General features: G+C 37.6%; 1 protein-coding gene across 1 annotated transcript; it reads right to left on the bottom strand.

Moving 5' to 3' along the window:
* Positions 1-424: 424 nt before the first annotated feature.
* On the bottom strand, positions 425-11,022 carry LOC150088523 (farnesoate epoxidase-like). The gene is made up of 2 exons (XM_090370214.1): positions 10,890-11,022; positions 425-609 (listed from the first exon to the last, which is right to left on the bottom strand). The coding sequence occupies exons 1-2, from the start codon at positions 11,020-11,022 to the stop codon at positions 425-427; spliced, it is 318 nt and encodes a 105-aa protein (XP_090226340.1).
* Positions 11,023-12,675: the final 1,653 nt, after the last annotated feature.

The raw sequence follows: 12,675 nt of genomic DNA, 5'->3' as shown, positions 1-12,675 counted from the left end.
CTGTGATCATTAATTAGTTTCATACCATGAATTATCGAACTCATTGATAAATAGTTCGTTAATAAAAATCGGTGTGGCTACATTCTCTCTTGTGAATTCTCGTGTGGTGTCGGAGTATAAACAAAACAAATTATTTATTTATTTACAAACTAAAAATGGCTTTAAATATATCCGATTAAGAGAGATAAAAATGCTCTTGGATGTATTTTATGGAATAAAATTCTGTTATTCCTTCAACCTGAATCGCTGTTATGTCATATTTTCGCAACATACCACATTTAGTGAATCTTTTTTTTTTGTATGAGATAGACTGTAGTTAGCACAAAATTGATAAAAATCACTTTAAGCCTAAAACTTTTAAGTCCTTTTGAGATACTGTTATACGGAATTCAAATTTGTCTCGTCTCCCATTTATTTTTTAAATTTACCATTTTCTGGGGTGAAAACAAACTTTATGGAATTTTGGTTTATAAGTGAGCTCCATTACAGCTTCAGTAAAATTTTCAGTAACGTTCTCGGGCATTCTCATTTCATACTTCTGCACAAGGGAAGAAATGAAACAAAATATAACCGCTTTGGCAAAGATTTCCCCGGGGCATTTCCGTTTACCTGAAATAGAAATACGAAAATTGTTTTATTCCAAATGAATTTCAAAATTGTTCATAAATGAAGTATACTTTTACTATTTCTAATCAGGAAGTAGCTAATTTTTTCGCTAAACATTTTGAACAAATAAATTCAAAGTCTATTCATGCTGTTCCATATCATCTTTACTTTCAAATTATGGATACATATACAGAGATTATTTTTGGACGCTGTGTAGACCATTTAGTAGATCATTTAATGTTTTCGAAAGGTCTCACACATTCAAAAATCCATGGGGGTTAAAATCTTGAGTGACCGCAAGCTGGGATTTATAACCCCAAGAATTTTTGAATATGTTCGACAGTAGTTTTCTCAGTTGTTTGACAACCATCTACGATTCGTTTCCGAGAATTTAATCATCACGAATCGGGGCAGTGCAAACAAGACTTTAAATCGGAAGAATGGATTGTCCAATGGATTGGTATTGGTGAACACTTTCTCGAAAATAAGTATCTCGAACACTTTCTCGATCAACACTTTCTCGATCAACACTTTCTCGAAAATAAGTATCTTGTGCAAGATACTTATTTTCGAGAAAGTGTTGATCAGTGAGACTAAAATGTGCTACACGAACCACGCATTTGATGGTCTCTGCAGTGGAACTTCTTCCGACAATGCGGGTAGTTCATCCTCGATGAAATTGCTGTAATTTTGACTATTGAACTTAAATAACAAAAAAAATGGACCGGCTTGGTTCACTATGATACCAGTCCAAATGTTACAATGAAACTGGTGATGAAACCGAGAATGGGTTGTTTTTATTATTGTTGTTTATATATTCCTCCCGAGGCTACATTTCACTTATTTAAATTATAGAAGAAACAAGTTTCACTTTTAAGATCTTGATGTCCTAAATGTATTCATGTCAATAGTGGTTCCAGGCAAGGGCTAAAGGGCGCTTTAGCACCCATTCTTAAGATTTTTTACTGCTACATAATCATTGAACCTGAATAATTCCCCGGAACACTGCTTTAGCCACTTTAGAAAACGTTCTCCAAAAACTGCTTTATCCTCGTAAACAAGGGAGATTTCGGAAAAGGAAGAATTTTAATAGTAACATTTGGTACCCCAATCAAATCTGATGAGATGCTGTAAATACTAGAATTTTAATCACTTCTAGACAGTCTGCAGCGTAGTTTTTATGCCTTACGTCGATCGTATAAGAAAAGTAATCATATTGACTGCTCTGCAGGATCAAAGAAATGCCCAAGTGGAGGGAATCGTCATTATGTCTACTCGCGTGTAGCTCAGTGCATTTAAGACCGTCTTCGCCACATCGAGAGGAAAAAGCTCGGTTCGAATCCTGTCAATGACACGGGGAATTTTTGTGGGCCTTTTTCACAACGTGGCTTAGTTAGTCGGTCTCACGATTAGGATTTTGATTTTTTTTCTGCGGAAACTCTCGTTTTTCGTCCAGCAAATCGACCGCAGAACACAAGAAATTTACAAACGGTATACACGGAGCAATATATCCTTAGTTGCTGATGCTCCTAAAACCTTATTACCAACAACAGCATATCGACATATGAAACGCTTTCCTACCGAGTTTGTGCCTTTCTTCTGTTTTCATAGAGTGAAGTGTAAGACATGGAATCTTACAAAAATAATTTTTTTTTTTTTTTATAAACACTTTGGAAGTTAGTTTTTTTTTATTAAAAGATTCTTGCCGCTAGTGGGATAAGATGGTAATATCGTCAATTTCAGTAATAAGAATTATTCAGTATGAAATATAAATTTAATGGGTACTAAGAAATAAAAGCAGAGCCATTAACTTCCGCTATAAGCGGGGAATAAACGTAGAAAACTACTGTAAAGCAGCATGGGTCCAAGCAAAAACAGGCAAATTAAGGTTTATGCGGGGTCGAACTTAGTAGGGAAGGTTATTTCAAACAGGATACAGTCAGGTCGTAAACAGGAAGTGGTTTCTTGACCAGCACATAAGTTTCCAAATATTGTGGTCACTACATATGAGTTTCGTGGTTTTAGAACGCTACGGGGACAAGGTGTTTGATGAGAAGGAGTGTTGTTTTTTTTGGATAATCGGCAAACATCTAAGGGCATACAGAATGGGAGCGGATCCGGTAAAATAGTAAAAGGGGTGTATTGAATCACGTGCTACTGGGCAGGCTGAGTAAAAGTTTTCCAACAAATGAAGGGAGAAAAAAATCCGAAGATAAGTATAGGATTGGAAGAAGTCACTGGTAATAGGCGTGGCGGACTCGGGAGCCAGATGTGGGCGGAGATGAACAAAAAGAGAGTGAAAGGGTTGGAGACACGCACGAAGTTGGGGTTTTTGTCGTGTTATGAAATATGAGTTAGGAGCACAAAAAGTTGATTTTTGTTAGTGTGAGTGAAAATGGTTTCGGGTAAGACAAAGTTGAGATTTCGTCGGAGTTGGTTAGGATGAGATAGTAAGAGAGAGAAAGTGGAGATCTTAGTTAGTGTTAGTGAAATGGGAGAGTCTGTCAGAGTTGAGCAAGTGCTGGCCATTTTAAGATGGAGTAGTTAGTCGAGAAAGGGTAGATAAGTTTTAAGATAGAAGAATTAGTGAGAGAGGCAGTCGAGTAAGTGGAGAGAATAAGTTAAGATGTATTAGTCAGTTAGTTAGTCAATCCGTCAGTAACAGAAAGTTTTTTTTTTGAGTGAAGGAGTGAATGGAATGGAGAAAGGTGCCGTAGAGAAAAATTAAAATCGTTGGACAATAAAGGAAGCCCGACGTGTTGTCAGTAAAGAGCAGAAGGCAACTAAAATAGTTGAGAGGGCAGAATACGGTGAAGTTAGCTCATTGTAGGATCTTACACAATAATTGAGAAGGAATCAACTCCCGTGTTAATAAACAAGATGTCTGATGTCCAGGAGATAATGGTGCTGAAGCCGATAAAATTCGGATCCGGACAGAAGGGAAGACAAACATACTGAAGGATGGAATGAATCGCTTTCAAGGAGCAAAGGTTTGTTTGTTTGTTATTTGGTTTTTAGGAGCATTAGCAACTAAGGCCATATTGCTCCGGGATATGCGGTGGTCATTCCCTGACCTTTCCGCATTCTCCGTATTTGGTGGTGACGGGCTCGAACCCCGGTCTAATCAAGAAGCGTGTGCTATGCACTGCTGCTCCTTCCCACCTGGCTACGGAGGCGCCAAGGAGCAAAGGAACCCGAGTCCCAGGAAGCAAATCAGATAATTCCTGTCGAACCTTCCAAGGTTTGTGAGATGCGTTCCAGATAGAATAGGCCTGCTGCTCACCGCGAGAAGGATGAAGGACGTGCCGCAAAGCCCCTCAAGATAACTAAGTAAGTGGTTAGTCAATAAGTAGTCATACACACAAAGAACTGTAGGAACCCCGAAATTTGATTAGCAGGACTTTTAAAAGATAAGTACTAAAAATACCAAGTTGTAAAGATAGGTTGGAGAAGAGTCAGGAAGGATAGATATTAACAAAGGGGAAATCATTAGATATATGATATTTTGAAAGGGAATAGGAAGGGATTGACATTTGTTATTAATTGTTTTAAATGATGCAGGATCAAATATATATAGAAAGGGATTGATATCTTGTTATTAGTGGTTTTAAGTGATGCATTATCAAATATATGTAGAAAGAAATAGAAAGTTGATATTTTGTTATTAATGGTTTTAAATGATGCAGGATTGAATATATGCAGAAGGGAATTGAAGGGGATTAGCATTTGTTATTAATGATTTTAAATGATGCAGGATCAAATATATGTAGAAAGGAATAGAAAGGGATTGCTATTTTGTTATTAATGATTTTAAATGATGCAGGATCAAATATATGTAGAAAGGAATAGAAAGGATTGATATTTTGTTATTAATGGTTTTAAGTGACGTATGATCAAATATATGTAGAAAGGAATAGAAAGGATTGATATTTTGTTATTAATGGTTTTAAGTGACGTATGATCAAATATATGTAGAAAGGAATAGATATTTGTTATCAATGGTTTTAAATGATGCAGGATCACATATGTAGAAAGGAATAGAAAGGGATTGATATTTGTTATCAATGGTTTTAAATGATGCAGGAACACATATGTAGAAAGGAATAGAAATTGATATTTTGTTATTAATGGTTTTTAAATGATGCAGGATTAAATATATGTAGGAAATAATAGAAAGGGATTGATATTTGTTATTAATGGTTTTAAATTATGCAGGATTGAATATATGCAGAAGGGAATTGAACGGGATTGGTATTTGTCATTAATGGTTTTAACTGATGCACGATTAAGATATATGTGTGTGTATAAGAAGATGAGACTAGATCATGTTGTCATATGTTTGGGTTTAATCATTTTGGTTTTGATGTATTTATGTAAATATGTACAATAAACTGAATTTTATATATAACTTTTGTGTGTGTGTTTTGTTGTTCTGAGTACCAGCCTATCCGAAAGGAATTAAATACATCTAAAAGCTTTTCCCCTTGAACCTAAAATTTTCTGTGAAGTTAATCGTCAGATGCGCAAGTGGGGAGTTATTTAAAATGGGGAACTAACCTAAAGGATATACAAATATAAATGAAATAAAAAAAAAAAAAGAAAAATCCCCACACCCACGGAAGGTTACCACGCATCTGAATAAGTAAAATTAGTAAATGCAAATATTTGCATATCTGACGTCACAGTACATGATTTCAACTTTGGAACCTTTTGGGTGAGGAACAGTTCTTAATGTGACTTTTCGGTTGTTCTGTTTATCAGTTGTCCTGAGTTAGCTGTAAGTAAATTCAGCATTCCTTTTGTTAATTTCAATCCACTTGTTATTTTTTTCTAACTTGACCAAGAGTGATCAATACTCTTACCTGGAATGGTAGATATTCATTTCGTTTATGGATGAGCTAGCGGAAACGGCAGGGAAGGGCACTTTTGTGCCATCCGTCAGCGTCTCCAAGATAGACGAGATCCTTTTCCCCTGTTGCCGCTTATTGAGAAAGACCCAGAACTATCAAACACCTGCTTTTGAGGAAGAAGTGGAGAACGATTGAGGTGGATTTTGGAATTTGCACGAGAAATGTAGTTGCAGTATTAGGTGTTGAAAATCAGCTATATGGAAAATTCTTCATGGTTTGTAAATTGTTCAATCACTAGAAAGCACTTGGCACTCGTGTGTTTAGGACTGGGTGTGAAATTTCATAATGACACCTCTTGTGAACTGTGATTCATTCGTGAAAAGTAAACAATGGAGAAACCATTAACAAAACGCACTTTGTATATCAGGGGTGGCCAACTTAATTTGTGATGCGATCTACTTTTTCTCTTCAAAATGTGCCGCGATCTACCATCTCAAGAATTTCATTGCACATGATTAAAAAAGTTAATCAACACATATTTAAATTTAAAAACAACATTTTTCAATACAATTTTGAATTCTTATTTTAAAATCATACGTATTTAAATTTTTAATTTATGCGAAGTTTGTGTCTTCATCTCATCTACTAAGCTTTCAAAATCGGGGATATACTGTGCTAAGGCCAACCGTAAAGAATCTTCTGTATGCAAGTCCGTACGAGTAGAGCGGTTCTTCGTCTTTGGTTTTTTTTTTTTTTTTTTTTTTAAATACGAAAAGGCCGATTCACAGAGATATGTGGAACCAAAACAGCAATTTAAAAGTTCACTGCATTTTTTTTACATTTGGGTAACTTTTCTCGACAAACATATTTCCAAAAGCCTTTTTCTGATGATCTGGCTTGTAGGAAGATATCGTTTCGCAATATAATAATTCAATTTTCAAGTAATATTTTCTCCATGTGAAAAATCTCAGCAGATTTTTTTCTGCAATTTGTTTCGTATCTAGTCGACATTAAATGGATAAGAAATATATTGAAAAATGTCTTCAGTTGTTTCAAAATAATCCACAACTTTCTCAATTTCAGAAACATTTCTCACTATTAAATTCAAAAACAGGATATTTTTTTCAAATGAACTTGCATATTTGCAAAATAATAGATTTTTTTTCTTTGAGATCCTTAGCCGTTGCCAAAAATTGATACTTATATGCAGAAATATTACTAATCATGCCACCCACATTTTTATTTTTTCCTTGTAATTCCAAATTCAGATCACTTTCAGATTTACTGGTAAACTCTGTCAAAAAAAAAAAGCCAGACCACACAACCACTCTGTATTTTGTAGCTGCTGATAATCATATTCCCTCTGATCAACAATTTTTTTAATTTCATTCAGCAAATTTCGAAATATCTGTAGAAAGTTACTCCGACTCAGCCACCTCACACCTGTTTGTAATATCAAATCTGGTTCATTTTCATCGAGTTGCATTTTGAAAAGTCTCCTTTGATGAAATTCACGATTTTGAAAGCTATGTTTATAACACTCTTAGTATTTAATCTTTTGCTGGCTAACACTTGTTTGTGGTTGATACAGTGGTAACTCAAAAAATCTGGGAATTCACCATCCTTTTGGCACAATACGATGAATCCATTAAGATGCCTTGTCATTGCTTTGGCTCCATCTGTTATTATTGATACGAGCTTAAATAGTGGTAATTTATTTTTTTCAATAAAATTTTTGATTGCGTTAAATATTTCAAGACCTCTAGTTCTTTCTTTTAAGAATTCGACACATACGCTATGCTCTCCACAACGTAACTGCGTTAGGTTTCACTAGACAAGCGTAGCTGCTGTGCGACGGCAAGAGTAGTTACGTGATTCAACGGATTTGTAATAAGCGTATGCAGTTGGGGCGCATAATAATAATAGTAACATTTAGATTTTGACTAATCTATTGTTTATATATGTTTAAAATCCGTCGTGATCGACCGAAATTAAACCTGCGCTCAACTGGTAGATCGTGATCGACTTGTTGGCCACCCCTGTTGTATATGAAAATCATCTTTTGAGAAAAGCTGTGTTTTTGTCAATGGTGACAAATGCTGAATTGTACAATCTCTTCTTTTCTTCCGAGTGGTTATTCTGGTTGCCTTTTAATTTCGCATCTAACTTTCATTCATTGAGATTTGTAATTATTGTTGAGCGTCCTGTTCTAAAGATTGTACGTAGACACACGCATGCACTATCAGATATTTTCCTCTTTCCACGCGCATTCAATTAACACATCTTAGCTGGTCTCCTGACTGATTTCTGTTCTTGAAAAAATAATAATAATAACTTAACAAAACATACGAGGTGTGGCAATAAAGTCCCCCGAGTGGTGCAATAAAAAAGAACACAAAGTAAAGGAGCGTAAAAATAGTTTTATTTTTTATTCAAAGTAATTACCACATGTTTGAATGCATTTATTATATCGTTCTAAAAGTTTCTGATAAGAGCAAGCTAAAGCGTCCAAAGAGATGATGTTCAGTTCTGCAGTTACGTTTTTCTTTATCCTCAACATCCTGAAATCTCTTTCCTTTGAGTTTTCACCTTGGAAATGAGGAAGAAGTCGGCTGGTACTAGATCGGAAGAGTAGGGTGAATGGTTGATCTGTACAATGCCTTGTTTCGTCAGAAATGTCTTCGAACCAGTTGCTCATCTCTCGAAATTGTGGCCTCACTAGAGGGATGCGCTTCAATAGTATTTTAAGCAACTGTGCAGATTGCATCATTGGCTTTTCCCTTCAGGTACAAATTCCTAATTATCCTGTTTGTCGAAAACCGCAATCAGCGTCATATTGAACCTGGACTTCTAAAAGTAACTTTTTTGGGCCTTGGTGATGATTTTGAAGTCCATTGCATGCTCTGGCACTTCTTTTCTGGGTCGTTTCTGAGTGTATTCTACACTCACATCCAGTGACAGCACAGTCAAGGAAATTGGGGTTGTTTTGGCAAATCTGGTTGAAGCCTTCGCGTGATGACACTCTTCGTTGCGTCTGCTCATCCGTGAAGCACAAATTTTACGCAGAGCTTACTTTTCCATATATCCACATGCAGAATTTGACTAATCGTCTCTTATATACATAATCCACTCATCAGCCATCGTTCTGAGGGTCAAAGGACGATCTCTTGCCACAATTTCCAACTTTTGCAGCTCTGTCCTCATTTCGAGAGATTGATAGACACCCACTTCTTGGGTCATCACGAACATCCTCAAGTCCGTCTTTGAACAGTTCATACCACACACTGGTACAACTTTACGTTTCATCCCCCCATAAGCAATTTTTAACGTTTGGTAAGTTTTGTTTCAGATTTTCCCAGTTTCGAGCTAAATTTGATATTCGTTCGTTGCTCGATTGCAAAATCGTGACATGGAATGTTAACTCTAATAACGAAACTGGTTCTTACTTTCATCAATCTCTAATTAAACATTATCGCCCAATCTCTAAAGCATCAGCACTACTCAAGTTGTATTAAGAAATGCGATGCGGCTCCAAACAGATTACTGTATTGGATAAGCCTCTTCAGATTCACAGCGATCAACGACTCCAAACCTCCTCGAACCACAAAAAAGCCATTTTATCAGCGTTTGAGTCCAATCAGGAACTAGCCATAACTTACTCGGATATAGAGGCCGTGTTTGATTCTGTGAATGACCCTTCTCTAATATTGGCTTTTAGAATCATACTGTCACCTTAAGGGAGACACTATCTGCTTTCTCTCTGCACAATCATAACACTTCACACATTTCTGACCTTTTACAAAGTTCTGTATTCATCAGAGTGTACCAAGGCGGAGTTGAACTTTCGTTCAGGTGCCGTCCTGCATAAGATACTATACATGTCATACTCTCCTTCGTTGATCGCTTCTCTCCCTTTTGTTAAAGATCAAAGTGTGCTTGCTCTCTTTGGCAAGATCAAATGGTCACTGCTATCAATATAACCTTATATTATTTAAGTTGACCATGGGGTTTTGTGTTTTCTATATTTAATATATATCATTAACATACTGGAAGTAGTTCTGACGCAATGCACAATGAGAACTAGTCGCATATGGGCAAAAGCCTGGCCTGCGTGGAGATTAGGATGAGAGCATCTCTCAAATGACAGATGCTCTCCTTGGTTAGATGTTGTTGCAACTTTAACACGGGAGTAAGATGCTATAGGAGGACAGTTACCTCTGGAATCCTCGAGGGTGGCACCTCTCCGGATTTGTTATTCACGACAGTTATAGTTCCACTGATGCGGAATAACCGGCAAATCATCTCCTACGACGATGATCTTAAGACTCTAACCTGAATTGGACCCAGTCCAAACCTCATCCTTACCACTGACTACATAAGTCTACTGAAAATTGCGTTCCTTTCTTCAGTACTTCGGCCTGACGATCAACCTCGAGAAGACCAAAATGATGATATGCTCACTGAAGACTAATCCCACAATGAACGCTCCGACTTTTGGTAAAACCAAAATCACTGTTATAACTGTGCAATCTGACTTGGATGCAGTGTTCGATCCTAAACTCTTTTTTAGGATTCAGTTGGATAAACTCACTTCGTGGGCCTCGAGTCTGCATTGGCCAACAAAACAAAATGTGCTGTATATTAATGTCATGGTATTATTAAGAAATATATCAGAACCATTGTCTACCCACCATTATTGTAAGCGTCGGAAGTATGAGCTTCCGCCACCCTGACGACCAAAAAGCCATGATTTCCAGAGGAAAATCAACAAGGTGAAATGAGTGTAAGTGTGTGTTGTTGTCATACCACACCAGGGGTTTTTCCCATCTCCGCGTTGCTTTCATTGTGGTGAACCAGTTCACTGGGAAATGCCAGCGATTTAAAAGTGTCTGCGAAGTGTTCTGTATCGTTGTTCATCTGGTCATTTAGCCGTTGGACCCCTATTGAGGCCCAACCTTGTCCCACTTACGCCCCGTGGAGGCAGACCAGGAACCCAGTAGCTGTAGATTCACTCTGGCAGGTCAAATGATTGCTGAACTAATTTCTGAACCATATGGGGTTCATGCTTCTGGAAAATTCTTCTCCCAGGTTTTGTGGATTATTCCAAAACTGACACCACCACCCCACCACCCAGACTATGGACTTTTCCTGACGGGCCGTTTCCTCCTCTTTCGAATACTGTCTTGGACCCACAAACTTGATGCTGACCTTCACAAATTTTCAAATGACAAAAGCTTTAGAAAGGAAGTGTTAGCCACGCAACAGCACCAATCCGGGAATTTTATTACCACACCTCGAATAATTAGATTTAAAAACAGCAGATAGAAATTAAAAGACATTTCATTGCAAGTCATCAAAAGCTTTTTTTCAAATTTTGCCGAATTGCAGTCCGAATTCAGGAACCACGACCTAAAAGAAGGAAGTATAGTTTACCTATAACAAAAGGCATGTAAGCTGGGTGCAGTATCGTTCGTTTTCCATCTTCAGTGAGAAATCTCTCTGGTATAAATTCCTCGGGTCTGTCCCAGTATTTGGGGTCGTGATGAATTTGCCATATATTCATCATTACCGTTGAGCCCTTTGGAATATCAAACCCCCCAACAGTAACGTCACTTGCCGTGCTGAAAAAATGATAAAAAATTGGATTTAATTTTTTTTTTTCAAAGCATTGCATGGCTTCGCGGCAAGATTCTAAACGAAAAATTCATGGCAGTTATTTTTTCTGCTAGTGATTTCAATTGGCATAACTTAAACTACTACTTTAAAAATTGCTTAAATACAGTAAACTCCGATTGTAAATGATTTTTTTACAGAGCTTTCCCACTTTGAAAATTCTTTTCTTGTAGTCACCATTATCAGTCCTGTGAAGCGCTATACATTTTTAAAGGCTGTAATGATCCTTTATATCATTTGTATCTTTTTTTAAGATCCCAAGAAGATATAAATGCGATATAACCCTTTTTCCTCTTGATTTTTGCCTTTATGAAAATGATGACGAAGACTGAATTCTACACTGTTCGACAAAATCAAGAGAACGCGTAGAAAAAGTGTTGTAACTCGTGCAGCGGGACAAAATTTTGTGTGGTGGTGCACCATAGAATAACGATGAAATGAAGAGACAAGAAGAAACTTTGGACAGGTATAAGGGAGATTTATAGGAGTTGTGTAAGAATTACCAATAAAGGTCATATTAAAGAAATCGATACAAGAATGCTTGAAAATATGGTCACATGACATCAGTACGGCGTTAATTCCTTCCATCAGCTAAACAGGCCTAACAGCAGTGAACCATGCTCGATATAAGAGTGTCTATAAGATTCTCGGGCAACAAATTCCAGTATTCCACCTAGTTCACCAAATGACTGAGGAGTTGGCCGTCGGCGTGCAATGTGATGCCCAGGGGCGTCCCGCAAATGTTTAATCAGATTTAAGTCTGATGATCGTGCTTGTCACGGCAATCATTGGATATTTACAGTTTTAAGATATCCCTCCACCACTTGAGCTCTAGTTGTAGTGGCGTTGTCGTACATGAAAAGAAAATGCGGGTCAACTGTACCCTACAAAGTAGCACATAGGGTTTTAGGATCTCTTCTCAGTACCTCTGCGCGTTACGGTACTCTATGAAAAACATGGAGGGGTGCGACCGTTGATCATAATTCCGCCCTACACGAGAACACCGCCTCCACCGTAAGTGTCCCTTTCTCTGATGTTGGAGGGATGGTATCGTATTCTTTGTCTCCAGATGATATAACGTCCAGAATCTGTTCGTGGGTGAAAACGGGACTCTTCAGAGTGCAGAAGTGTACTCCATTTGTCAGGGCTCCAAGTCACATGCTCATGACCCCCATTTTCGATGATCTCTGCGGTGTTTTGGTGTTAATGGGATTCAAACCGTTGGCTTCCTTGCCTAGTGCACTTGAATTGAACCTTCTTAATGTCTGGTTGGAAATTTTTCATTTGTGTCCGCAGCAACCTGAAGAAGCAGTTGATGACAGGACATCGTTTGTCTTGCTGGTAGAGCCAGATAGCCGTCTTTTATGGTTGACGTAGCAGTCTGGCGACCTTGGCTAGCTCTTCTTGTAATGGTTCCTGTCTAAACTACCTGCAACTACCTGGCTTCAAGTGGTCCAATAGCCCACCATCTCAAAGAATCATGTAAACGATGATGACTTGCCATCCTGAGTTCTGGTGATGTGGCTATACTACTGAATCTGTTCGT

This window comes from Mastigoproctus giganteus, chromosome 3 (assembly GCF_048544385.1).
Source record: "Mastigoproctus giganteus isolate SK-2022 chromosome 3, ASM4854438v1, whole genome shotgun sequence".
NCBI lineage: Eukaryota > Metazoa > Arthropoda > Arachnida > Uropygi > Thelyphonidae > Mastigoproctus > Mastigoproctus giganteus.
This window is presented reverse-complemented; position numbering and strand designations above follow the sequence as displayed.

Bases quoted from the DNA above. Each gene is read 5' to 3' on its own strand.
- LOC150088523 (XM_090370214.1), bottom strand. From the start codon at position 11,022: ATGATGAATATATGGCAAATTCATCACGACCCCAAATACTGGGACAGA. The intron at 610-10,889 runs GTAAACTATACT...TTTCTATTTCAG, and splicing joins TTACATGCCTTTTGTTATAG to GTAAACGGAAATGCCCCGGG.